Here is a 25,561-nt window from a genome sequence, read left to right on the forward strand (position 1 = left end):
TTATTTCTAAAACACAAGAAAATTATGTCATACATCATGCTTATTTTCGTATTCACAGATGGCATTTAACTCGTCTTTTCACAGCTTAATGACGTTTTAACAAAGCAGAACGCCAGAAGATTACCTGCCCAGGCCAATGCATATTTTTAAGAAACAAGGTTTATTCCATAGCCAGATTATTCTCCTTCACCTGAATATGCGTATGCATGTAAATATTCATTGTGATTAAGAGTCCATTGTAATGGAGGCCATGCTGTCGAAGGCTGGTTCTGTCCATGAGCCTGATGCTGCTGGGTCAGGCTTTTGCACCCTCTGACCATAAAACTGGCTTAAGCCCATCCAGAAGATTGATGACAACAATAGAAATATAATGAAAGACTGGTTAAATCAGAAGAAAAGTGTAATTTTTCTCTAGGCATCATTGCTTCACAGTCTTCAACAAACAGGAAGATTCATTGCCTCAAAACCGTTCTGTGAGATATAAAGCAAACAGGTATTGTTGGCAAATCCACCTGCAGGAAGCTCACCAGGTTCAGCAATAAAATGGGGATCTCATATTGTTCAGAGAAAAAGGGTAAAGACTTCTGCACGGTGCAGGCAAGCGCATTATGCATTAAAACATTTTAACAACATTCAAGAGGGTCCTTTCGTGCCATTGTGGCTACTTTCCAAGCACGCTAGTATACTTCATGATTTGTCCCTTTTGCACATGTCCATTGAATGGATGACCTCATTTGTAATCCTTTTACATAGCTAATTTTGTGTGTAATATATCTGCATAAGACAAAAAACATTCCTCATTTTTGTTTTCTTTTGTAAATGCCCTAATGAGCACTATGATGCTGTAATAAACGGGATAAGGTTTCTGCTTTATAATCCTGCCACAAATGACCTACTCCTGATTGTGTTTAACTAGTCAACCAATGAGCAAATAACTCATTATTTGCAAACAGATTTAAGTGAGGAAAACAGCTGTGGGCTATTATTTAGTAGACATCCATCACTACAGTTTTTTTGTGTTAAAAGACACATTTTGGAACCTGACCATGCTATTCCAAACATAATGCAGTCTTTTTCAGTCCATAAGGAACATCTGAAAAGATGTCCAACCAGCAGCACTTTAAGTATTATAGCCAAGGAGGAAAACAAGCATTTTTCCCCATTGTCAAATTGTTTAAGTGCTTTGGGGGAAGTGAAGGGCTTATTTTACTTTATACTTCTTCAAACAATATTCTACAGAAGTAACAATTTATCCATCCATCCATCCATTTTCCAACCCGCTGAATCCGAACACAGGGTCACGGGGGTCTGCTGGAGCCAATCCCAGCCAACACAGGGCACAAGGCAGGAACCAATCCCGGGCAGGGTGCCAACCCACCGCAGGACACACACAAACACACCCACACACCAAGCACACACTAGGGCCAATTTGGAATCGCCAATCCACCTAACCAGCATGTCTTTGGACTGTGGGAGGAAACCGGAGCGCCCGGAGGAAACCCACGCAGACACGGGGAGAACATGCAAACTCCACGCAGGGAGGGCCCGGGAAGCGAACCCAGGCCCCCAGGTCTCCCAACTGCGAGGCAGCAGTGCTACCCACTGCGCCACCGTGCCGCCCGTAACAATTTATAACTTCAATTATTTTTTTTCACTAATAAACTTTTAAAAAACTTTGAAATATATGAATAGCTTTAACTTTAGATTAGAGGCTACAAAAAGATATATTAATGAAAACATGCATTGTAAAGATGTAAAAAAGTAGCAATATATCCATCCATCCATTATCCAACCCGCTGTATCCTAACTACAGGGTGCTAAAACCTCAAGTAAACTTTTTTCATGTTGTCATTATGGGGTGTTGTGTGTAGAATTCTGAGGAAAAAAAATGAATTTAATCTATTTTGGAATAAGGCTGCAACATAACAAAATGTGGAAAAAGTGATGCGCTGTGAATACTTTCCGGATGCACGGTATGTCTGGCTGGGTTCTAAGTTGTCCAACTCAGCAAGTGTGGGACCTTAAAGGAATAAAGTCTGACTGAAATAAAATGATTACACCAAGTACATCGCTCATTAAAATGAGGTACAGAAATGTGATAAGTAGTCCGTAGCGTTAGGCGGATTTTACATAAATAATAGTGTGCAGGGCTTAATTTGGGTGCGGGTATGTGCAGTTACGCTTCGCTCCATGGTTAATTGGAGTACCTAGCTGATTGCACTGCATACACATGCAGAGACAAGTGGATTGGTCTGGCGCCTCAGTTGTGCCTTGAAGGGAGCAACGTGTTGCACCTGTACCCAATTAAACATGAGATTTAAATGGAGTCTGCACAGCAGAGAAAGGGGCAGAAATGAGACAAAAAGATATGAACAGAACAGAAACAGAAGAAGAGGCATAGGTGTAGGTTTTGAAGAGATGCACCGAAGACTGAATTTTTAATAGAAGATTTCTGCTACAGAATTTTACTTTGTTTTATTGGATTATTTGATGGATTGTTTTTAACCTCCATGATTGTCACAGTTTTTAGTGGATTGTTTATTGAAAAACATTTGCAGTGCACTTTGGACACTGTTGTTTATGGATGGATTTTAATAAAAGCACTGTTCAATTTTGCACCTACCCCTTGCTGCATGTGTGTGTCCTCATCTGTCTGGCTCATCTCAATTATAACTATCATTGGTGGTGAGTTCAAGAGGCTCCCAAACAAAAGTGGGAACATGGAGCCAACACACACCGTCACAAGAAGATATCTAGTTTTCTGGATTTGACTGTTCAGATAGTAAAATGGTATACTCAAAATAACAGTCCACTTGCAATGGAGTATTTCAAAAATATAATGGTTGAACTATTTAGGACATTGTAAAGTTTGATAAAAAATTCCAGTAAGTAGAGCCTTCGGATCTGAAAAACATGAACAAGTTTTAAATCAGTTACAACCCTTCTCATCATGCAGGTCAGGTCAGGTCAGGTTGGGGAGTATGTACTGGTACAGCACATTGCCACAACCACCACATGACAAAACAGCTTGGGATCCTGTTTGGAAACCCCCAGGCAGACACGTGGTTCACTCCCACCCTCCGGAAATGACCCTCTATTTGCCACAACCCATGTGTTACATGGACATCTCCTTGGCCTGATCCAGCCACTTGGGTCCTCAACAATGAGGATTCTGCGAGCCGGATCACCCTCAGGGAATCGCGCCACATGGCTGTAGTGCTGTAATTGATGCATCCTCACAATGCAGGTAATGTGCCTCATTCAGGACTCCATGAGCAACTGCTCATTTGACACAAAGTCAAACCAGTATACCCAAGGATTCTCTGAAGAGACACAGTACTGAAGGAGTCCAGTCTTCATCTCAGGTCACCACATAGAGTACTACACAAGCACTATAAATCTTCACAGAAAACTGTTACACCTGCTTTTACTACTTCATAGAGCTTAGGTGGCAATTCATCTAAATGAGATAAAAATAAACAAAACATTCAATAGATGGCAAATAGTAACATTGGCTCTTAAAACAATATAGGTTTTTATTGCAATACTTTTTCATTTCATTTGTAATGTTATGCAAATTAAAAAGACCACATTCTACACTGACAATAAACATGTAACTATTAATTACAGCTAGAAATCAGCTGATCTTTTTATCCCCTCTAGAACGCATAACTAGTCAGTCTTACTCTTCTCAGACTGTTAGTGGTTTGGATTAATGGATCTTCCAGACCTAAGCTTGCTAAATGGCAGTGTATGGTGCAGCTAATCCACGGTGGGTGTCCTTGTTCTCACTCTTTTTCTTAATCTTTTCATCTCCAAGGCTCACAGTTTAGGTCACATCCCCTCCTCTATGTTTCTAGGCATCATCGGCCTATATTTTCCATTCTACCTGTTCTGGGCTGTCATAAGGGTGGGTGAAGGGGTGGTTTGGGTGGGCACCAATATCTGTTCTTATTTTCAATGTTATTTTTACCTTTCACTTGTTAACCATTTGATCTTTATTACTGCATATTCATTTCGGCAAATTCTGCATTTTTAAAATTTGGTTACAAAAAGTATTAATTACAGTATAAGTAGTATTATGAGGTTTTACGGATTCATTGAGTGGAGCACATCCAGCTAATTGTCATGTTCATGGTCACACATTAAACTTGCGAATGTATGCCCTCTGGAGTTAATCTACCATCAGGGCATCCTGGGTGCACGCCCTTTCATCAAACATACCCCCACAGGCTCATTGAAACCGTCAAGTATTAACGAGGTGAAATGACCAAGGGGACAAGTGCAGAAATCTAGAGTGAGAAATGCTGTGCTGCTTTTAATGACCTGGTGTCAGCATGCTGCATTGTTAAAAATAAGATTAACACTCTGTTAAGGAGCTACGTCATCCAGGGACCTGTGGTGGTCCTAATCTGTCCTTACATGCTTTATAGTCCAATATGTTTTGTATATTTGCGTATATCACTGTGTATAAGCCGGAAGCTGTATTTGTGAATTCCAGGATGTTGTTTTAAATTTTTCTTTTAACTTTTTATTTCTAAATTTAAACAGTGCTTTTGTCTTATAGGAACACTATTTATACCATACCATACCATTGTCTAAACCCACTTAATCCTGAGTAGGGTTGTGGGGGGATGGATCCTACCCCAGCAAGCATATGGCACAAGGCACTAACAATCCCTGGACAGGGCGCCAGTCACATACCACACACACAGAGGCCAATTTAGCATTGCCAGTCTACCTAACCTGCATGTCTTTGGAATATGGGAGGAAACCGGATCTTTTAGTTCAACTGCACACTCCCTTACAACTTTAGACTCGTTGAATGTTTTTCAGTCCATATGCCCAGTGCAATAAGCTTTGTTTCAGCAGGCTCCAGGAGCTAGCAGTGATAAGAGCATTAAAAATGAACATGTCGTTTTTTTTAGACAGTGGATGTGCTATCTTCATTTAAGAATTGACCAAATGAGAACATGGGGCAAATGTGACACATTTTAAAGTTACAGCTTAGCTGAATTATCTTAACATTGCATAGTCTCTTAATAGAACACAAATTGTACTCATCCAAAAGTGCCCAGAGGGAAGTTAAAAATTGCAATAAATTAACAGAATTGGTGGCATCAAGCACTTCATTTATATTTTATTTAGTATTTTTCATAACACATTATCTACATATGAGGAATAAAGAACATAGCTGAAAGATTACTACTAATCACTAATCTAATACCAAAGTTGCATACTCTAGTTCTGAGACTTTGTGGGTTGGGGCCGATCCTGACAGCAATGGAACAAAACTGAAGCCAATCCTGAATGGGGAAAAACTGATAAATTTGATTTTTTTTTACTTTATCTGTTAAGGGTCATGGAAAGAAGTTGTTAGCGGAACCTGTAGCTTTACAGAGGCCTGGACCATATTATGGTTAGATTTAGTAAAATATTTAATCTATAAATGAACTTTGTTATAATAAGATACCAGTGGCACTGTAGTGCTGTAGGTATCAATACGTTCTCACGGCTCTTGAGACCCAGTTTGATTCCTGGATTTGGATTTCTTCTGTGTTCAGCTTGCATGTTCTATTCATGTTCACATAGGCTTCCTCAAGAGACTGTGCTCTCTTCCCACAGTTCAGCTGTTATGCTGACCTGTGACAGTAAAATATATGAATTGTGATATGAATGACCCTAGTGTCACACCAAGATTATCTTATCACCTGCTGCTGCTGGGTAGGCTCTGATTCTCTGCATATTTTGAATAAGAAAAAGAGTGTCATGAAGTGGATGAATGGATCAATAGTAACAGGATGCAAAGTAAATAGATTTAGACTTTTAATGTAACTTTGACCACTGATATAGATATCTACTTTAAAAAGTTTTGGATGCCTTTGATTTAGAGTTTGAAGACACTTCACAAGTTTTTGGTTTCCTTCTGGCTGTTCCAGGTTTCCAGGTTTGAGAAGAGATGGCAAGTTATTTCAGTGTAAGTGATGATATATTTGTATGTGTCTTATGACTTGCATTCCTTGCAGAGTAACATATTTTTTATGACTGATATTTCCATAATAGTGATTTCACAAAGAATAATGATAACTTGTGATAATAAAAGCCATCAGGAATAACAAAAGTACAGAGCAAGTTCTTAATGACAAAACAAAACTAATTTCTTTCAGTCTCATAATCATTAAAGTATACAAGTCAATACTTTAACTTAGTAGCTATATAATGCCTCCAAATGGAAACAAACAACATAACATTTTTAAAATTTGGAGACAAAGGGGTTGAGAACCCATCTCTGCAGGACTGTACAGTGTCCATTTAGGACATCACCATTGTTCACTTCTCCAGTCATCAAATGTTAGAATTACTCCATATCATGTAGCACTGGGTGCAAAGCATGAAACAGCCCTGGACTTTGTACCAGTCTATTGTGAGGCCCTCACTCATAAATACCCACATGGGAATAATTTGGAATTACCTATTAATCCAATCAGGATGTCTCAAAAAATGTGGGGGGGAAACCCAGAAGGACACAAGGAAAATGTGCAAACACCATTCAGACAACAACCAAATACTGCTTTTAGTTGTTGATTTTCCATAATAATCTGTATCGTCTCTAATTAGAAATTCAAATTCAAGAAAGAATGCCAGATTGTTCATATATTGTTTAGTCGCTCTGTTTTCTTTTGCCTTTCTCCTTCTCTTTTATACCACCATAAATCTTGACATTACCTGGCTTACTGGATGTTTTTGATAATCAGATGCTATGAACAGCCCTTGCCACTTGTGCACTGTGTATTTAGGACAGCAGTTTGCATAAAGGTACTATGAGCTCAAAAAGTGTTATTGTTCTTTAAAAATAGTGAAACCTGGTTTAAAAATTAAGTTTTGCTGCCACACCTAGTGCCAGAGCCTGGAGCAAAGTCGGCATTAACAAAAAACCCAGGAAAAATCAGGACACAAGAGGAAAGAGTAATACTAAATCAGCCCAAAAGCACTGTAAACAAATATAAATTGGACCTAAGAGGCGGAGTACAGGTTGTGCTGGATCCAAAAGATAAGCATCAAGATGGCACCAATCCAAGGTAATGTCTTGCGTGCTACTCCCTCATTTTGTGATGTGTCTTGTGACTAAAAGGTACTTTATGTTCAGCTCAGTTAGCAAATGTTACACCTACTCAACCTTGATAAACTATAATGCCCAAAAATTGTTGGACCTCAGACCCAAAGCTTTGAATTCAGCTGTAGAAAAAGAGGTCTTGATGGGAGAAAGTGGTATTGTAAGGAATCACCCATTGTGGTTACCAGCTACCACTGGTGATTGTAAAATTGACTAAGGTGAAAAGGAAAGTGCCTACATCTCAAGTCCTCTCATGTGGAAGTCCTGTCCACATTCTGCTCACTTAGGACAATAAACTGTACGTAAATATCAATAAAATACAGGAACTTGTTGTTAACCTCTAAACAGAGTGCCATCCTAATCTACATCAACAGGCACAAATGGCTATTACAACTTAATTACAACATAACAAGGCACAAAACTACTGAATGTTAAACGTTTTTACATTATATCGATGATTTTTTGCTTTGCACCTTCCCCCACCATAACCTATTGTCTATGGGGAAGGGGTGATAGCTTTAGATTCGTCAAAAATTTCAATCCCTGGTTTTCAACAGATCTCAACATTTTAGGGTTTCCCCTGATACCAAACTGAGTCACTGACTTCATTTCTTCTATTTGCTTCTTTTTTTTTTTTTTTTTATGCCATCTTCTGGTTTCAAATCAAATCAAGACTGCCTTCTGATCTCACAAGGCAGGATACCTTCATTATATACTGTATATCCACTGCATCCATTTTGCACAAATTATTTTTGGTAATATAATGAACTTTTAAGGTCATATCTGGAATACTGTATGCAGTTTAAATCTCCTTTTTCCAAGAAAGTCTCATCAAAGCTATGACATTCCAAGAGAAGAGTTGCTTGTCTTTTTTCAGGAGTGTAGGGAACGAGATCTGAAAAGGACCGAGGGAGTTAAATCTACTCTTGGTAAGTAAACTGATGTAAAAACAAGATATGATAAAGGTAATGAAAATTATGAACGAAACAAGGAATTAACTGCAAACGTTTACGTTAAACTAAGTTTTATAACAATGACATCCATCCATCCATCCATCATCCAACCCTCTATATCCTAACTACAGGGTCACAGGGGTCTGCTGGAGCCAATCCCAGCCAACACAGGGCGCAAGGCAGGAAACAAACCGCGGGCAGGGTGCCAGCCCACCACAGACAATGACATGGAGAAACTATTTATATTTCATACAAATGTTAGGAAGTATTTCTTTATAGGGAACTATAAATGCAAAGAAGTCACCAGGCACTATAGTTGAAAATAGTAACTTGAGATATTCAACACCAAACTACATTTTGGAAATATTAGGTGAATAAGAACTGGTAGTCTGTGACTTTTTGTCAAAATATTTATGCTAATGTGCTCTTCACTATCAATAAGACACATCTGAGATTTGTTCAAAATATTAATTAGCAAAAATTTAAATGCACTGCATTTTGACTGGAGTTTTTAAATTGTGAAACAGAAAATGCTTGCGGGTCTACAGCATGCCTCAAAATCAAAGGTCAAGGAATAAGTGGAGAACAAGTTAACTAATAAATGCAAGAACGAAAAGCATTTTGAGGACATTTTGTAATCTTAAGTAAAAGTAGTGTGTTGTTTCATAAATTAGCTTTAACCTTGATTTCATATGATTGCCAGGTATTATGACAAAATGCAAACTGTCCAAAACTACCAACAAGGAGTAGTTAACTTATATAGGCATTCAGACATAGTTGTCCTCCCGTAAGATGGCTGATATAAGTTATGGTGCAACACAAAAATTCAGCACAAACAGAGCAGCAAATTGTGACACAAAGACTGGTATACCGTGGCATTCTTAGGAACCAGAAAAATATTATTAGGACATGATTGTCACTTAGCCAGGCACCCATTGACCTTGGGCTTCCATTTAAAATCGCTTGTCCAGCCCTGTGATTAAAACTGCAAAAATATTATTGTATTGTTCCAAGCTGATTACACAAATTAAAAGATTTGGAAAAGACTTTACATGTACAAAACAAAAAAAACATTTTTCACGTATTTGTGTATATCTAGAATCCACAATGGTTGCTTGGTAATTTTACAAATAATTCCATCGCTCCCGCCACATCATTGATTTTATGTACGTTTCACGTATGACAGGGGTGTCAAACTAAGATCCCGGGTGGCTGCAGTGGATGCAGGTTTCTATTCCCAGCACTTGGCTTTCTTTGCATCTTATTAATGTTTGGCTGCTGGTTAAGGGAAAAAGAATCAATTAAGAGCTCTGAATCTTGAAAAGGAAGTCAATTAAAATTAAGGCAAAAGAAGTCTGTTCTTTAGCAGCATTAATTGAATATTAATTAACAAAATGGATGGAACAAAAAAACCTGCTGCTACGCCCGAGTTTGACACCCTGATGTAAGATAATGAATGTTTTATAAACTAAGCATGGAGAAAATTTGTGAATTGTTAGGTTCCACTTAAAGAAGCCTTTTATTTACCATCAACTCAGTTCTTTCTGCTTTTCAAGAACTCTCCCCAACTTGCACTTACAGAATAGCACTGTGATGAAAGTATTCACATCTCCCTTTACACACTGCACTGCCAAGATTTGAAAACTAATGTGGAGCGCCTAATTTATGAGCCAATTCAGTCATCAAAATTAAAAAAACAAGAGAACCAAAAAAGGTCACGGGTTTTTTTTTTTTTTTCTAAATTCATAGGTACCTGTAACCTTAGAGGCAAATGCCTGTAAGCACAAACACATAAATTACATAACCTAAAGCTCCCACCACAACTGAGTGTGACCTTTTTCTGTAATGAGTTACTTTAACTGCTACACAGGTGACATCCTTAAAGGCAACACTGACACTGCACACGGGATTAGCAGTACCAACTACTTAAAGAAACAGTTAAAAAGATTCTCTCAGATGTAATTAGTAAGGAAATATAAATCCTGAACACTAGCAGATAAAACCCACCTGTTGCTTATATGACTACACTGGCAGCAATTTCCAAATTCTTGGCTCCCCTGATGGAATATCTTTCAATAAATCACAGGTCACAGAAGGGTTTGCCTTTGGGGGATAGCTACAAGTTGTCCAATACAACCTTAATTTTTCACTTCTCTTTGATGTGTAGTTTTTATGTGTTGCAAATGGCAGAATTTACAGTTTCCTGAAAAAGATAAGCTCTTATCAGTTAAATGACCAATATTCAAAGGGGCTATATTCTTTACATGTATGGACTTGTTTGCTGTTTTTGACAAGCCAAGAGGGATCAAATGAACCAAGGAGCATCATTTCTAGCACAGCACTACACAACTAATCTAAGGCTAAATTTATTTCCATTGTAATCATTTAGTTCAGAATAAGATATAAAATTCAAATACCAGAATTCTGAGATTACCAACTAGTGATCATTGAATATTTAAAATTTAAAGGTGAGGTTTTAAGAAAGTGGTAAGACCAGCAATGATGTATCGAGCTGAGAACATGGGCAGTAAAGGAAGTGCAGGAGAAGTTAGAGGTGGTAGAAATCAGAATGTTGAGATGGATGTGTGGAGTTACAAAAGGACAAAACACGAAACAAGACAAGCAGAGGCACACCAAAAGTGGGAGAGATATCTAAGAAAGCACAGGAAAGAAGATTGAAGTCGTATGGACATGTGATGAGGAGAAACAGTGAGTATGCGGGCATAAGAATGATGGGAAGTACAGGGGAAGAGAAAGTAAGGAGTAGGATGGATAAAGTAAAAGAAGGTCTGAAGTCAAAGGGTCTGACTGGGGAGGAGGTGCAGGACTGAGTTATATGGAGAAGGAAAGCACATCAACCCCAAAAGAAGAAGAGGAAGAAGACGGATCCATAAAATTACAAATGTCTTTATCACCATATTTACAACTAGCTGTTCATTCCTTGGGCTGATAGCAGATATGTGGTGTCTTCTTTTACTGCCAAAAGGTTGGTACAGACTAAAGAAACAAAAATAAATAAATAAAAAAACACAGTGCCCTTATCAAATGTATACAAAACAACAGTTCCTAAAGGTTTAAGTGTCCCATAAACTGCACTCATTTTTCAATTTCTTCAGCACATTTTTCTCTGCCCCCTGCTCGCCTCGCTCACCCACCCCCAGGTTTGGTTTACCGGATATACAATTTACAGAGATTGTTATTTTCATGGGAATTGTTGCATATGCATAAAATAATATTCATTATTTTCACTTTTACTTTATAACTTTTGTAAAAACAATACTTGTCCTTTATCTTGGCGCAATAAATCTCTTTCTCTCAGGACATATAATGCTGCTTGCGTTGTGAAGGGGGGGCGGCTGAATGCATGCTAAGGAGAAGCGGTCGGATCATCTGCTGGCTTGTTGCTGCTGCTGCTGGCGAGCTGCGTGTTCTGTTTGTCGCACTGCACGTCGGTCATTTAAAAGTCACGTCTCATCTCCCTAGTCTCCCTCCCAAGATTTTTTTTATAATGGAGAGATCTTCTACACAACTCCAGGAGACTGAATTCAATTCTTGACCCAGTTACTGTCCATATGCTTGGTATATTCTTCATGTCTGTGGCTGTTCTCTAATTTACTCCCACGTCCCACACATGTCTTACTTAGGTAGCTTATTTTCATAAAACATAACTAGTCAAAGGCTTAGCTGCCTCACCGATCCAGGGAAATAGATTTGATACATTATTTCTTGGTCAATGTCTGTGAATAAAATCTCCAAAAACACCAAGATGTGCATTTAGATTGTTAAGTGGCACTGAATCACCTTGCTATGAAGGAGTTCATATGTGTCCTGCAGTTGACTGCTGCTCTGCCCCATTTTGCTGCCCTCCATGCACTTCAGACATCTCTAGCTCTCCAAACCAAAAAATGGAAACACTGCATTTATAAAATTCAATTCATAAGATTCAATAATTATTTGACTTGCAACACCTGCAAAAAATTGTTTGGATGCTAACACCAAGCATTTATCTACAGAAAAATAAAATGATTGACAGGCACCTCTTTATTGTTACTACTTCTCCATCGTGAAAATATCAAGTTAATGCTTGGCTTCAGGCTATCTTTCTGCACTTTTGAGCCCTACCAATCTTATGTTCAGTTCCCAGCTGTGTTCTCAGAATGGTTTTGGAACAACTTTCAAACACAGAGAAAGAAAGTTAATGGGACGCTCACACATATATGAGATAATGCGGAGAAACTGACACTGTTTGAGACTAGATGTTAAAATCACCATCCTCACATTTTGAGATATCTCTAATGCATTTCAAGAAATTTTAGAGAAAAATTTTTTTTAAGATACTTGACCAGTTGTCTTAACCATCTAAAATGGGCTGAAATGTAAATAATCAACTCAGACCTCATCGTAAACATTTGCAGTGCACCATCTATTGGAATCTATTTTGTAACGTATGTAGTAATAAAATGTATTACATTTGTCATTCCACAGATGCCGCATTGCAAACATTTTTAGTAATTAAATGCATTACTACAAATATTTATGATGCGTCATCTGTTGGAATGTCAAATACAATGCATATGTCTCTTTTATATGCCATTTGGTATGAGATTTGTAAAAGCTGTATTAATGTTTAAGATATGGCATCTGTTATAATGACAAATGCAGTTCATTTTATTACTGCAAATGTGAGTGATGTGACATCTATTGGCAACCAGAGCAATTCACAGATACATAGACACATAGACACTTATCCTTTTATTAAGGTGGAAAGATTTTACATAGCTTATATTCATTTCTTAATATTTTAAATTGAACATACAGTATCTCAAATTTAATTTCAAGATGTACGAAATACACTTGAGGATATCTTTAAAATCAGATATACTGTATTTATCTTTATATATAATATGCTACCATGGCTGTTCGTTTGTCTGTCTGGGATTTAAAATCACCTGTAGCTTGTAAAACGTTTGACCTAATGACGTGAAATTTGGTAAACATATACTACGTGACATCTACTATCCACTTGATTGACCTCCAAGGTTATTGCTCTTTTTATTTTATTGTAGAATCAACTCTCGACAGCGACCAGCAGAGCAGCTGTATGGCACATGCATACGGGTGCCATTCTCATCCCTACCACCCCCTGCCTCTTCATATCTTAAATCATTCTTGAGGCAGGTTGAAGACTTACTAAGTAATTGCAACACAAACCACTGTCTTAATCAGTTTTAACGCAAAAAGATGCCGATGAAAGAAGAGAAGAAGCGGGCCACTAGGGTGGAGAAAAGAAGAGCTGCTCAGGAAGCAGCAAGCACATCAACCTCTGAACAAATGAATGCTAAATGTACAGAGAAAGAGTATGAAAACTAGGAGTGCTCAAGTCAAGTGTATTCACTGCACGGTATCGTGCAGTGCGCCGTTACTGGTTTCAAGATATCGGAATAACATTTTAAGAGATCTAAAACACAGTTCAAAGAAACTCCAGATATCTGAAAGTAGCATTCTGTCCAATTTAAAATATGGCATCTAGAAATGCTTCAGAGGTATCTCATAATAACATTCTGGTTAATTTAATATATCCAAAATATATTCTGAGAAATCTTCAAAAAGACAGGAATGCTATTGAGAAAATCTGAAAATTTATAGGAGGTGGTTTTAAATCAGTTTCAGATATACTTAAACAAACAGGAGATCAATCTGAAAGATTACCTTGAGCTTTCTTAATATGTATTTGAGATAGTCTTGAAACACATTTGAGATATTTCACAACATATTCCAGATATGTTAAAACAAAAATTTCATTTTGTTTTATTTTTTTAATTTTGTCAGTTATCTGTTAAAGTGAACTGCATTTTAAATAAATTTTTAAATATTTCTAAATGTAAATTTGGCATGCCATAGTACATAGCAGTCTATAGAAGTTAACCTGTGAGAAATAAACTATACAATATGGTTGCAGTCCGGACTCTGCAGGATTAAACAAAGCACCGTCTGGTCTGATGAACGCTGGCTCTTCAGTTCACCCCAATGCAAGAATCAGGTGTTTAAAAAAACGACATCCTCTTGGCTGTCAGTAATATGCCAGGTGGTGGAAGTGTAACAGTATGGAGTATTTTTTCCTGGTAAACCTGAGATCCCTTGATAGAATAATGTCTGAATGCCACAGGATTTCTGAAACTCTTTGCTATCAGAGGCAGCCTTTCTGTGGTGCAGTGTATCCTTCCATGAATGGGCTGTTTCAGCAGGATGATAACTTCCCTGCTCCTTTATTCAGATCTTTGCTGAGTCTGTACCTCAATGAATTCAGGCAATTCAGAGGAAAATATGGGACCAGCACATTTTTTATGCAGACCATGCTGTGTTTCACAGGGCTTAGATATATAGAGTATATATTTTATAACCTGTAGTCTTAATATTTACAGCAGGCTACACACTATTAACAAAATGGGTGTTTCTTTGAGCCTTATGTAGCAGCCAGGGTAGAACAGCCATCAGCAGAACAATATCCGATAGCTTGTAGAACGGATCTTTTTCATTGCCCCATTAATTGCATGTGGTCTTCTGTGACTGTTACTGATTTTCAGATTATCTAAAAAGCAATCCTTTTATGCTCCTGGCTGAATCCTACTCACCTGCACTATCGGAAGTTAAACCTAACCTCAACCAAAGAGTTCAAATGACTCCTGTGGTAAAGGAGTGTCATTAATTTGGTGTAGTATTTTCTGAAAATTGCTTTATAGTTTGCAGACACAGAACACCTAGCAATGGAAGTGATCTTATTTCAAAAGGGGAAAAAAACAATGCAAAAAAAGCAAATGATATATAAACAAATTGTTCTCAAAATGATTAACGATCTTTTTAGGGTCCCAGGGGCTATTTCCCAGTAATCTGCTGGCTTGATAATGAAAATTTGCCTAAGCAAAACTTTGGAGCTGTGTTACAAAAATATTGTTGCTATGCTTTTCTGTTAGATTTTAAGAGGCTGCTGAAGTATTTATTAGGCACTCTTAAAAACTGTATGAAAGTAATGTAATGTTTACACACTAAAAGAAAGTAAAGCTGTAAGACTGGTTTAGACATTTTTTATACAGAAAACAAATATATAAATCATTGTGTCATGTGAATGCCAGACTTACGGCTGGAAACTCTTTGTCATTGTTGCTCACGAACACCTGCTTCTTGTTCTGTCATCTGAAGCAGAGGTTTCTCCATTTTCTCCTTCATAAAAATATTGAACTGTGCATTGATCAGGCACTCAGTCTTTATAAAAGATGCAGTGCCTTGTACGGCAAACATCAAAAGACAATGAATGTAACTACAAAACAATGCAAGACTTATACATAACAGCTGATTCAGATAGAACAGCAAAAATCCATAAACAGGACAAGGATCAAAGGTCAGTGTTAAGATTGAACCCTCACAGATAACAAACATCATCAAAACACAGGAGGGAAAAGGTGGATCTTCATGTCTTGTTTTGAACATTAGATATGATGGCAGTTTCTGGGGCTGGAATAGCAGGTGATACCATAAAACTAAGTAGACTTTATCATACAGTGTGCAGTTAAATGAAATATGCATGAAATCAATAGGATTTTTGAATCAGTGCAGTCATAAACTTGCATTTCAACCAAAAACAAGCTGCACCCTTGCCTCAAGAAACCTTTCTCATGGGAGAACTTATGTAAAGAGGGTGCTATTATGCCTGGTTAAGTGCTGTATATCTGTGGAAAGCATTGCTTTTGCAGAATTCAGGTGTCAAGTATTGACAAAAAAACACATATTTTCAGTTAGAAACAAGACATATTCCTACACATTTAGGCATTCCTAGCCTGAAAACATTGTCTGAGGTATATTTTAGAGAATGCAAGACTACAACACACCTTGTTAAAAAGGGACAAGAAACTAAGCCTTTTACTTAATCCCAAATTCAAGGGCAGCCAGCAAGAATCCCAGAAATATCACATATAAGACAGGAACCCAAAACTTGCTCAGTTTAGAAGGTTAGTTCAGAGAGAACAATCAACCTACGTGGCAGGATGCATGAGGATCACTGACAACAATTTATGCAGAAATTGGGAGAATATGTAAATTCCACCTAAACAAACCCAGGACTCTGCAGGTTTGAAGCAACAACACCATTCTCTGTATCACAATGATACCTTTACAACATATAAAAATGCATATATATTAGCAATTAATGAAATATATAAAAAGCCTTACAAATCACTGTGTAAACATGGATGAAGAAACAAATGAAAGATTCAATCTGATGTTATTCTTTCCAACACAGGTTGCAAGGCAGGAACAAATCCCGGGCAGGGCGCCAGCCCACCGCAGGGTACACACACACACACTAAGGACAATTTAGAATCGCCAATGCACCTAACCTGCATGTCTTTGCACTGTGGGAGGAAACCCACGCAGACATGGGGAGAACATGCAAACTCCACGCAGGGAGGATCCGGGAAGCAAACCCAGGTTTCCTTACTGCGAGGCAGCAGCGCTACTACTGCGCCACCGTGCCGCCCCCTTTCAAAATTCATTAACTTGAATTTCACATTTCAAATCTAAAAATAAAAGAGAAAGCAAAAGACTTGATTGGAGAGGGAAAAATGAACAAAGTATTTCCATGCAGAAAATAAACCGAAAATATTGCATAAACCTGGCAGAGATGTAAAGCTTCTCTTATAAATAACCAAGTGTGATATAACAAACAAAAAAAAAATACTAATAATCCTGCAAATGCATCCTTTTGTTACTGCCTAAGAAAGAGAAACAGCAAGGGAACTGATACAGCTGACAGCCACAAAAGTTATGCGCTGCTTTAATCCCTCTAGAGGCCCTGCCGCTATCAGAACCGATGACTGCCTTTGTTTTTTTTTTATTTTGTAGGCAATTTTTTGCAACGATGGAATGTGCAACGACATCAGCTTTGCTAGAAGAAAGCAAGCCATTACTCTTTTTAACTAATGGGCTTTTTCACTAGCTCTAGCTAAATATGAATGGGTGAGGCGCTGTATGAAAGGTTTCTTACATTGTGCACTGTACGTTACTCAAATATTTTCCACCAAAATAACAATTTAATATTATAACAGAGATAAATGTGCATCCTTCTGTTCATCTTCTGCTGTTTCCATTTAGGGTGGAATGTAACATATCTTGGCACTAAAGGGCACCTCATCTGGGCAGAATGCCCTACTATTTCAAGTGGCACACACAAATACCTGGCCACACCAGAGCAGTTAACAGATGCCAATTGACTAGAATGCAAGTCTTTGGACTGAAGGAAAAAAAACCAAGGGAACATGGGAAGGATATGCAAACTCCACACAATGTTCAACCCAGTGCATTGCAAATCATTTAAACTGTCAGGAAGTAATATTTGTCAACATTATGTTTTTACATTCACAGGAAAATCAAAACAAAGAACTATTTCAAATGACAGGAGAACATTTTAGTCCACCCAGCTACTTTCATTGTCTAATGGCATTTTTTGAAAGCAGTCACAATATACTCTTTAAGTAAATGACCTGGCAGTTTGTTCCTGATTCTTAAGTATGTTTTGGTAAGTAAGCGTTTGCTTGTTTCCCTCTTGAGTGCATTTCCTCCTTCTGAAAGGGAATGCCTTCCTGAGCATCACTGCTGCTTGTTTTAAATACTAATGCCATAATCTGCAAGATAAACATGCCACTGAAGAGATAACTACTGTTTCAGACTGTCACTCAGTCTTTACAACTAGCAACAAAAAAGAGTGTCTTGTTGATTGTAGTGACTAGTTTGTTCCTTCATAAATGAAGAAATGTTTAGAGCTTTCAGTTTTAGACATGGAAACATATTGTATAAATGTTTAGTATTTGGAATGTAAAACATAGCCTAGGGATTTTACCTACTATACAATTTCTCTCCTCAGTTCAGTTCCACCTCACATCCAAACGTAAAACTTATTATGCAACTGTTTATATTTCTCCTAATCTATATTATAAAAATACGTGTCCCTGATTGACTCACTGACTGGCTGACAAGAACCTTTGTGGATATCTGCAGACAACTTGATGAAAAACAGATTTTCACTAATGGATCAATCTCATCATGGCCCTGAAGCTCAGGAAAATCCAACCTCATCAAAAGTTAATTTAATGGTGATTTATCCAAGAAAATCGCAATGATGTTTTGCATTTGATAATTGGAAAGGGAGATCTTGGGAGTCAGTCGACAGTAGTTGCAGAACAGCACAAATGATTGCATGTCCAACCTTATACTTCATGTCCTCCATGTATCCTTTTTTCCATATTATTTCTGTTTCATATATAAAAACATATGCAGGAGGATAATTCCTTACACTCCATATGTAAGCAGGAATATTTTGATAAATTGTTGGGAGAGTGAATTTATGTGCTTTGCTTGACTTGGAAATCCCAAGGCTCATATGCAGGCAAAAAGCTGTGACTGTGCACAGTGCAATAAAAAATTGAATGCTGCCCAGAATTACTGTGTGAAGCAGCTACTTTAATTCTGTATACTCCAAATTCATCAGCAGGAGCATGCATCTGAAGTGTCTGCTGTAAATGTGCCATTTGTTGTCTGAAGAGTTAAATCCAGTGTACGATTTAATTTACCAAAATCTTTTTTTGCAAAGAGCCAGAGATTTTTTAAGAAAATAAGCCTGTGCATAACTAAGTTTCATAGTTTCTATATTTACTTTTGTGTGAAATGCACATCTTAAATTGTTTGTTAACTCATGCAAGGACCATTTCTTTGACACCAAAATGTCAACCCTCAAAGAACTGCCTTCCTACATTTACTGTATAAAATTTAATTCATAGTGGTCTCTTTTTTGTTACTTTGCATATGAAAAGGATGCACCCTGGGGTTAGTTATACAGTACATAGACTTTTTCAACCTCTTCTGACATATCTTCTAAATCCGTTCTCAATTAGTTATAAGTGATGCATTTGTGATATTATATTACACATAATTTGTGAATTCACAAATTAAAACATTGCACTTGCTAGAGCCTGCCTTTATCAGTTTTGAGAAGTGAAAGTGACAATTTTATATTAAACCGTATTTCATGTTGCATTTGGAGGAATATTGTGGACAAAATTAAAGAAATAAATAAGCAAAAAAAAAACTTATTTACACATGTTTCATGCTCTTTTTCTTTACGTATTGTCATATTACATATTTATTTATATATATGTATTTTATTTTGTCTGAAATATTCCTCCATGCATAAGTAATATAAAAAATCAAAAATGAATTATTAGTATAAAATTGTCTCTTATCACATTGTTCCAAACTGTTGTAAAAATAAGAAAAGATATGAATGCCATTCACTCTTAACTTCTTTTTGGTTCTTATAGACTAAGAGGAGAGAGGAGAGGTTAGGAGCACACGCTGATACAGTGCATTGCCGAACCCACCACATGACAAACCAAGATGTGCATTTATTTTATTTTGTTTTATCATCTGGTAGCATAATAAAATCTTTACATTTCTTTAAATTTTCCATTTCTGTCTTCTGTATTCTGTTATTTAAACTAATTACATTTCCAATATTCCCGAAGAAATAAGAATCATCGCCATTTCTTTACATCCTGTATTGGTCTCTAGTAGCTCACATGTGTGACTTGCTTCTGCACAATGATTTTGCTGAAAGTTTGTAATTATAACTTTAGGTTAATAGTACATCATTAGCAGAGGTGGGTAGTAACGAGTTACATTTACTCCGTTACATTTACTTGAGTAACTTTAAAAAAAAATTGTACTTCTAAGAGTAGTTTTACTGCACCATACTTTTTACTTGGGTACATTTGTGAAGAAGAAACACTACTCTTACTCCGCTACATTGGGCAACACTCGACTCGTTACTTTTTTCCATTTATACATTAAACAATATTTTTGCAAGAGAGAAGTTACCAGTGGATCTACTGCATAACTGTTGCACCAATCAGACGTAGCCATGCAGTCACATGACCACACACAAACATCCTGTGTCTTGCAGCCTGTGAGAGACTTTTTAGTCATGCGGGGCTCCTGTTCACTGCTAAACGGTCACAGCTTCACTGCAAGAACCAGATCGTCGTTCCCAAGCCTGCCTTTCATGTCTTTTAACCTCATGTCTTTTCTCCTTTTCTTTGATTCCCCCTTCTTTTTTGTGCTGACCCGTATATATACACTCCCGTCTCCGTGGGCCTTAATCACACGCTACAGGAAGCCAATAAATCAATTGAGAATGATCGGACCTGCACGAGCAGGTGCTACGTTCCAACTACCTCATTAACTCCCCGCGGTCGTGCAATTGTACCCACGGAGAGTGACTCGGCTTTATGGATTTTTTTTTTTTTTTTGAAGCCGCGGACCCGCTACACCACAAAGTGCATATGCAGTATTATACTGTCAGTGTACAGGATATTTCGTCACTGTAAGTAGTTTGCACTGTTCAAACATACATGTGACCTACTGTAGGTATCGGCTTCAAAAGCTTTGTTGTGAAAAACTGAAATTTGGAACTTTGTGTTATTTGTGCATCTTTATTTTGTAAAGATGTGATTTATTTTTACTCATTTTTTTTATTTTATTGTTTGGAAATAGCAGAATTTGCACATTATTTTATATTTTTGTCTGTCTTATTGCAATATTTCTAAATAATAAATAATTTATTATGTTCAAACAGTTACTCAGTATTTGAGTAGTCTTTTCACCAAGTACTTTTTTACTCTTACTTGAGTAAGTTTTTGGCAAACTACTTTTTACTTCTACTTGAGTAATATTATTTTGAAGTAACGCTACTCTTACTTGAGTACAATTTTTGGCTACTCTTCCCACCTCTGATCATTAGAATTCTATAAGTTTGTCTATCTTGACAACTGTGTTATCCATTCCACAAGAAAAACCAAATGACTTTCACAATGGAAGCCTTATTTACTTCTCGTATAGTCTTTCATATCCTGATTGATTTGGGAAAGACTAATACAAACAATTCTCAAATTATGCATAATATAATATTATAACTATTTGAGAGGATTTAGAAGATAATTTAGAAGATTCATCAGGTGGAAACATCCATGTATAACCAATTCCAGGGTGCATTCTCTTCATTAGGAAATAACAAAAAGGAGACCACTATGAATTATTCAAAGTTATTGTCTGTTTTTACCTACATTTTTATTACTCTTTAATTTAATATTGTTTTTTTGTATCAGTATGCTGTTGCTGGAGTATGTGAATTTCCCCTTGGGATTAATAAAGTATCTGTCTGTCTGTCTATCTATCTTTCTATCTAATTACATTGTCTACAATGAACATAGGAAGACAGTTCTTTGAGGGCTTACATTTTGGTGTCAAAGACATGGTCCTAACATGAGCCAACAAACAATTTAAGATATACATTTCACACAAGTAAATATAGAAACATCTAACCTTAGTCATTATACACAGACTTACATTCTTGAAGAAAATATCTGGTTCATTGAAGTAAAAATATATTAGAAAAGTGATGTTTTAAACCATTCATTCTAGCCACAGTTCATTTCTACATTAGAATAACGTTCAATGGGGAAGCATCCCTTTACTTCAGAAAACTAGTAAAACATCTGGGGATAGCTGATTTCAGCATCAAAAGCAAGCACACCGTGTTTCTTCCCAATTCTAAGAAGGATCTACCTTTTGCAGAAGACACCCAAATAATCACCTGTATGTTCCAGACAAATTACAACAGAAACACGTAAAATACCAACTAAGCCTGTTAGTTTAACAAGTGGAGAAAACTCACACTGTCGCAGCAACAATACACAAGTAAAAGAGGCAAAATAAATTAATTGCCTGTAGTAAACAAGTAAAAGTCCTGGCAAGATTTTGTTGAATTTCACACCTAATCTGGAACTCGCAAATGTCTGGAATGATGTGAAATTTGGAGCACAAAGCCCATAATCAGTGAACAAAATATGTGTTTTATTGGATGTTGAATGATGAGTAATTTATGCCACTGTTAAGGAGGGAATATTTATATGTGTTGATTTTATTTTTTGTCAAAGCAGTATAGACAAGTTGCAGGTACAGCACTTTGACATCTTTTTCTTTCTTTAAGTAGGTCAGAAGGGCTCCTTAAAGCTGTACAGTAAATTACAGCAGCACTGTCACACAGAGTACAAACCTAAGGGAATTCCATTCTGACAGAATTTTCATTACAGTATAATATTAAAGAAAACACTTTATTGCAGATCCAGTAGCTTTCTTCCATCCAAGTCTTTTCTACCATGACCTACATTTCACTGTGTAATTTATTTGTTGAGGGAATCGCTGGGTTGGAAACTCAACATTCAGATAAAATACTAACCCATCTTGAGATGTTCACTTAAAAATGCTCTACCCCATTCTGCTTCATTTGGCCACTTATATCTCCCAATGCCTGACAATCTACAGAATCTTAGAGAAGATGCTTCATACATGCATGATGGAATAAGAAGAAGAAACTCTTCTATACCTGGCAAAGAAAGAGGCTGCAGCTGAGGTCCCGCTAGATGGAACACTGGACACATAGGTATTCTGGGATCCTGCAAAGCTGTATAAGGATGGCCTGTCTGCATTGTAGCGATTCAGAACAGCTTCAGTCAAACCCTCTCTGCAACTCTCGGTCATAAGCTGAGAAATCTGAAAGAAAACACGACAAACAAATGAGAAATAGTTTTGAAAGGATAATGCAGATTATTAAGTGAAGTTCATAAGAGGACGACTAATGTATTTTATTATATTTGTTATTATTGAACTGTTTTTTGTTCTTCCTCTGATTAATTCAATTACTTTACCTCACTTTATCCCTGTAGGGTATTGTTCACTGAAATCAAGTTCACACTGGTAACTCAGATTTTTAAATATATTAAAGGCACAGATAAGTACATAACCATTTAACATTTATTACATAAACACATATATCTAGGCAACTGATTAATGAAGATTAAGGCAATATTTTTGGTATTATGTATTTGAAGATACACAAACATAACTTTCAGCTGATAAAAAAATATGGCCAGTCAATAATGGAGGACAAGAAAAGTCCTCCCAATTAACAGTCCTTGTCAAAAGGCAAAGTTACAATTCTGATAATCCAGGCCAACTCTCCCATCTTTGTAATTTGCATTTCTTATATCATAAAGATTAATGACTATTATCGCAATGCTATTTTTTTCTAGTTTTTTCTGAAGTGTCTCCAAATTTAATTTGTAAATGTTATTTTTAATATGTATTCAATAGACTGAATAACAACTGTTGGAAGGAGATTAAATATAGAAACAGAACATAAACGTTTAAATTTAAATAAGCAGAGCATTGTGGTTAAAGGCAGAGGTTACCAAACTTTTGTATGTCCAACTGGCAGCCACTATAAAGACATACATGGAGTTGGAGGGACAATTGTAATAAAGTCAAAGAGAAAGACAGAGACAACGTGTATCTAAAATAGATTTATTGATGTATTAATAGTGATTTTTCTTAATAATTCTTTTTAAAAACAGCTCTATAAGTAACTAAAACAGATACATTTTTGCGAGTCTTTCAATAATCATAATGTGGAAAGTGTTATCATTTCCACATCACAACTTGAAAATTGAATTGTGCTGTTTGAAGTACAAATCTGTTTCACATATTCATAATGTCTGTCAGGTTTCTGCATATAGTATAAAGATGCTGTTAGGTCTATTAGTATTCATGAAATGCCCTTGTGATCTGTACATATGTTGTTTTTATATGTGCATGTAAATTCCAGCCACAGAATGATACTCCCACGGTGTTTTGCATTTTTGATACCAATACATACTGTATTCCTGACTAAAAAACAGGTGTTCCAGCTGGAAGTGGAATGGATAATCCACACACTTCTTACATTTTCCACACTTAATAATGTTAATATTAACATAATAATGTTTATGTTCAGTCTAGAAACTCATGTATAATGAAACAGGCTCGTGGGTAAAAAAAAATTAAACTCTTCTTTTTTAATGATCACTTAACCTCACTAAAACAAACTCTCTCAAAAAAAAGAACAAATCAAAGAAAATGTAGAAGAGTGCTTTGTTTTGGTGTAACGTTGCACTGAGTAATTAAGTATTACAACTACATCAATAAATCATAGCTACTTAAATCTTCTTGACACAGGCGCAGCAACTGACATTTCACTGTTTGGAACCCCTCCAAGTAAACTGTGTGCCTGTATTATGTACTCTATATCAGCTTTCATTTTTAAATGATTAAACCTTAAACAAGCGACCACATTCACATTACCAGTCTTTTTTTTTTTATATATACTGAAATATGTATCAGGGCGGTGTAGTGGGACAGTGGATATTGCAGCAACTTAACAATTTCAATTGTTTGAATCTCAGCCTCATCAAAACAAGAAAGAAAGAAAGAAAGAAAGAAAGAAAGAAAGAAAGAAAGAAAGAAAGAAAGAAAGAAAGAAAGAAAGAAAGAAAGAAAGAAAGAAACTGAACTGTAAACTCAAGGACACATTGTGAAGACTGATGCAATAAATATTGAAAGAAAGAATGCACTTCTTTACAAAAAGAAGTAATAAATAACTTAATATGTCAGTAATCTTGGATGACAGAATAAAATGCTTCCAACTATTATAAACTTACCTTACATTCTTACTACAAAGCTTAATTTCAAACTGTATGATGCCTACAGACTCCTGTTCAAGAATCCCAACAAATTACAATGGACAGCAGGTAGCACAATGAGGGGTGCAAGACTTGAAGTTGTATTGAGACTCAGGCTCAGCAACCTGCAAACCTCCTACTCAGCAAAGGTACTCTAGAGCTATAATGGAAATGTAAAGGATGTGCATCCAGGACAGACAACAGGAAAATCCTCTTCACATAATAAATGATAGGAATTTTGGACAAACTACGCTGTCATGAAGTTGAAGCACGGTCCGTACTGACCACTGTCTAAGTGAGATATTTGCACAAAATGGCAATTATTTTCTCCTTTTTGTAAAATTACTTAATGTCTTAAAATGTGTACAAACATAGCCTGAATGTTCAGAGAAAAGAAAAGAAAGTCACAAAATATCTTACAATATTTGTTCTTATGGCTGACTGTTCAGCAACCTTATGATCTGTAAGTACAGACTGTCCCTAAATCTAATGTCTATCTTGTTTTCCTTTCTAAAGCAGAGCATGTTGAATATGTCAGGAATAGAAGGCAGCTGTGTGCCACAGTACTACATGATCTTGGGCCAGGAAGGCCTACCAGGATGTAATGCGGCTAGTGAAGATGGACTCTACTCTGCACCTGTAGAAGTTCCAAGCTGTCCTCAGACATTTGAGGAAGTAGAGACGCTGATGAGCCTTTTTCAAAAGTTGAAATGTGTTGTGCGCCTTCAGTTAAGGGATGATAGTCACTTCAGTCATTTAAAGCTGCTCACTATTTCAACAACATCCCTCCCAATGTAGATGAAAGTGTGGCCTGCCTGGTTTCGCTGCCATTGAGA

General features: G+C 36.8%; 1 protein-coding gene across 1 annotated transcript in view; it reads right to left on the minus strand.

Moving 5' to 3' along the window:
* kif26ba (kinesin family member 26Ba) overlaps positions 1-25,561 on the minus strand; it is a 383,822-nt gene that overhangs the window by 153,631 nt on the left and 204,630 nt on the right. The window contains exon 4 of the mRNA XM_028796933.2: positions 22,556-22,722. Within this exon, the coding sequence (XP_028652766.2) occupies positions 22,556-22,722 (167 nt within the window). The remainder of the gene's footprint in view (positions 1-22,555; positions 22,723-25,561) is intronic.

Source organism: Erpetoichthys calabaricus, chromosome 3 (genome assembly GCF_900747795.2).
Source record: "Erpetoichthys calabaricus chromosome 3, fErpCal1.3, whole genome shotgun sequence".
Lineage (NCBI taxonomy): Eukaryota > Metazoa > Chordata > Cladistia > Polypteriformes > Polypteridae > Erpetoichthys > Erpetoichthys calabaricus.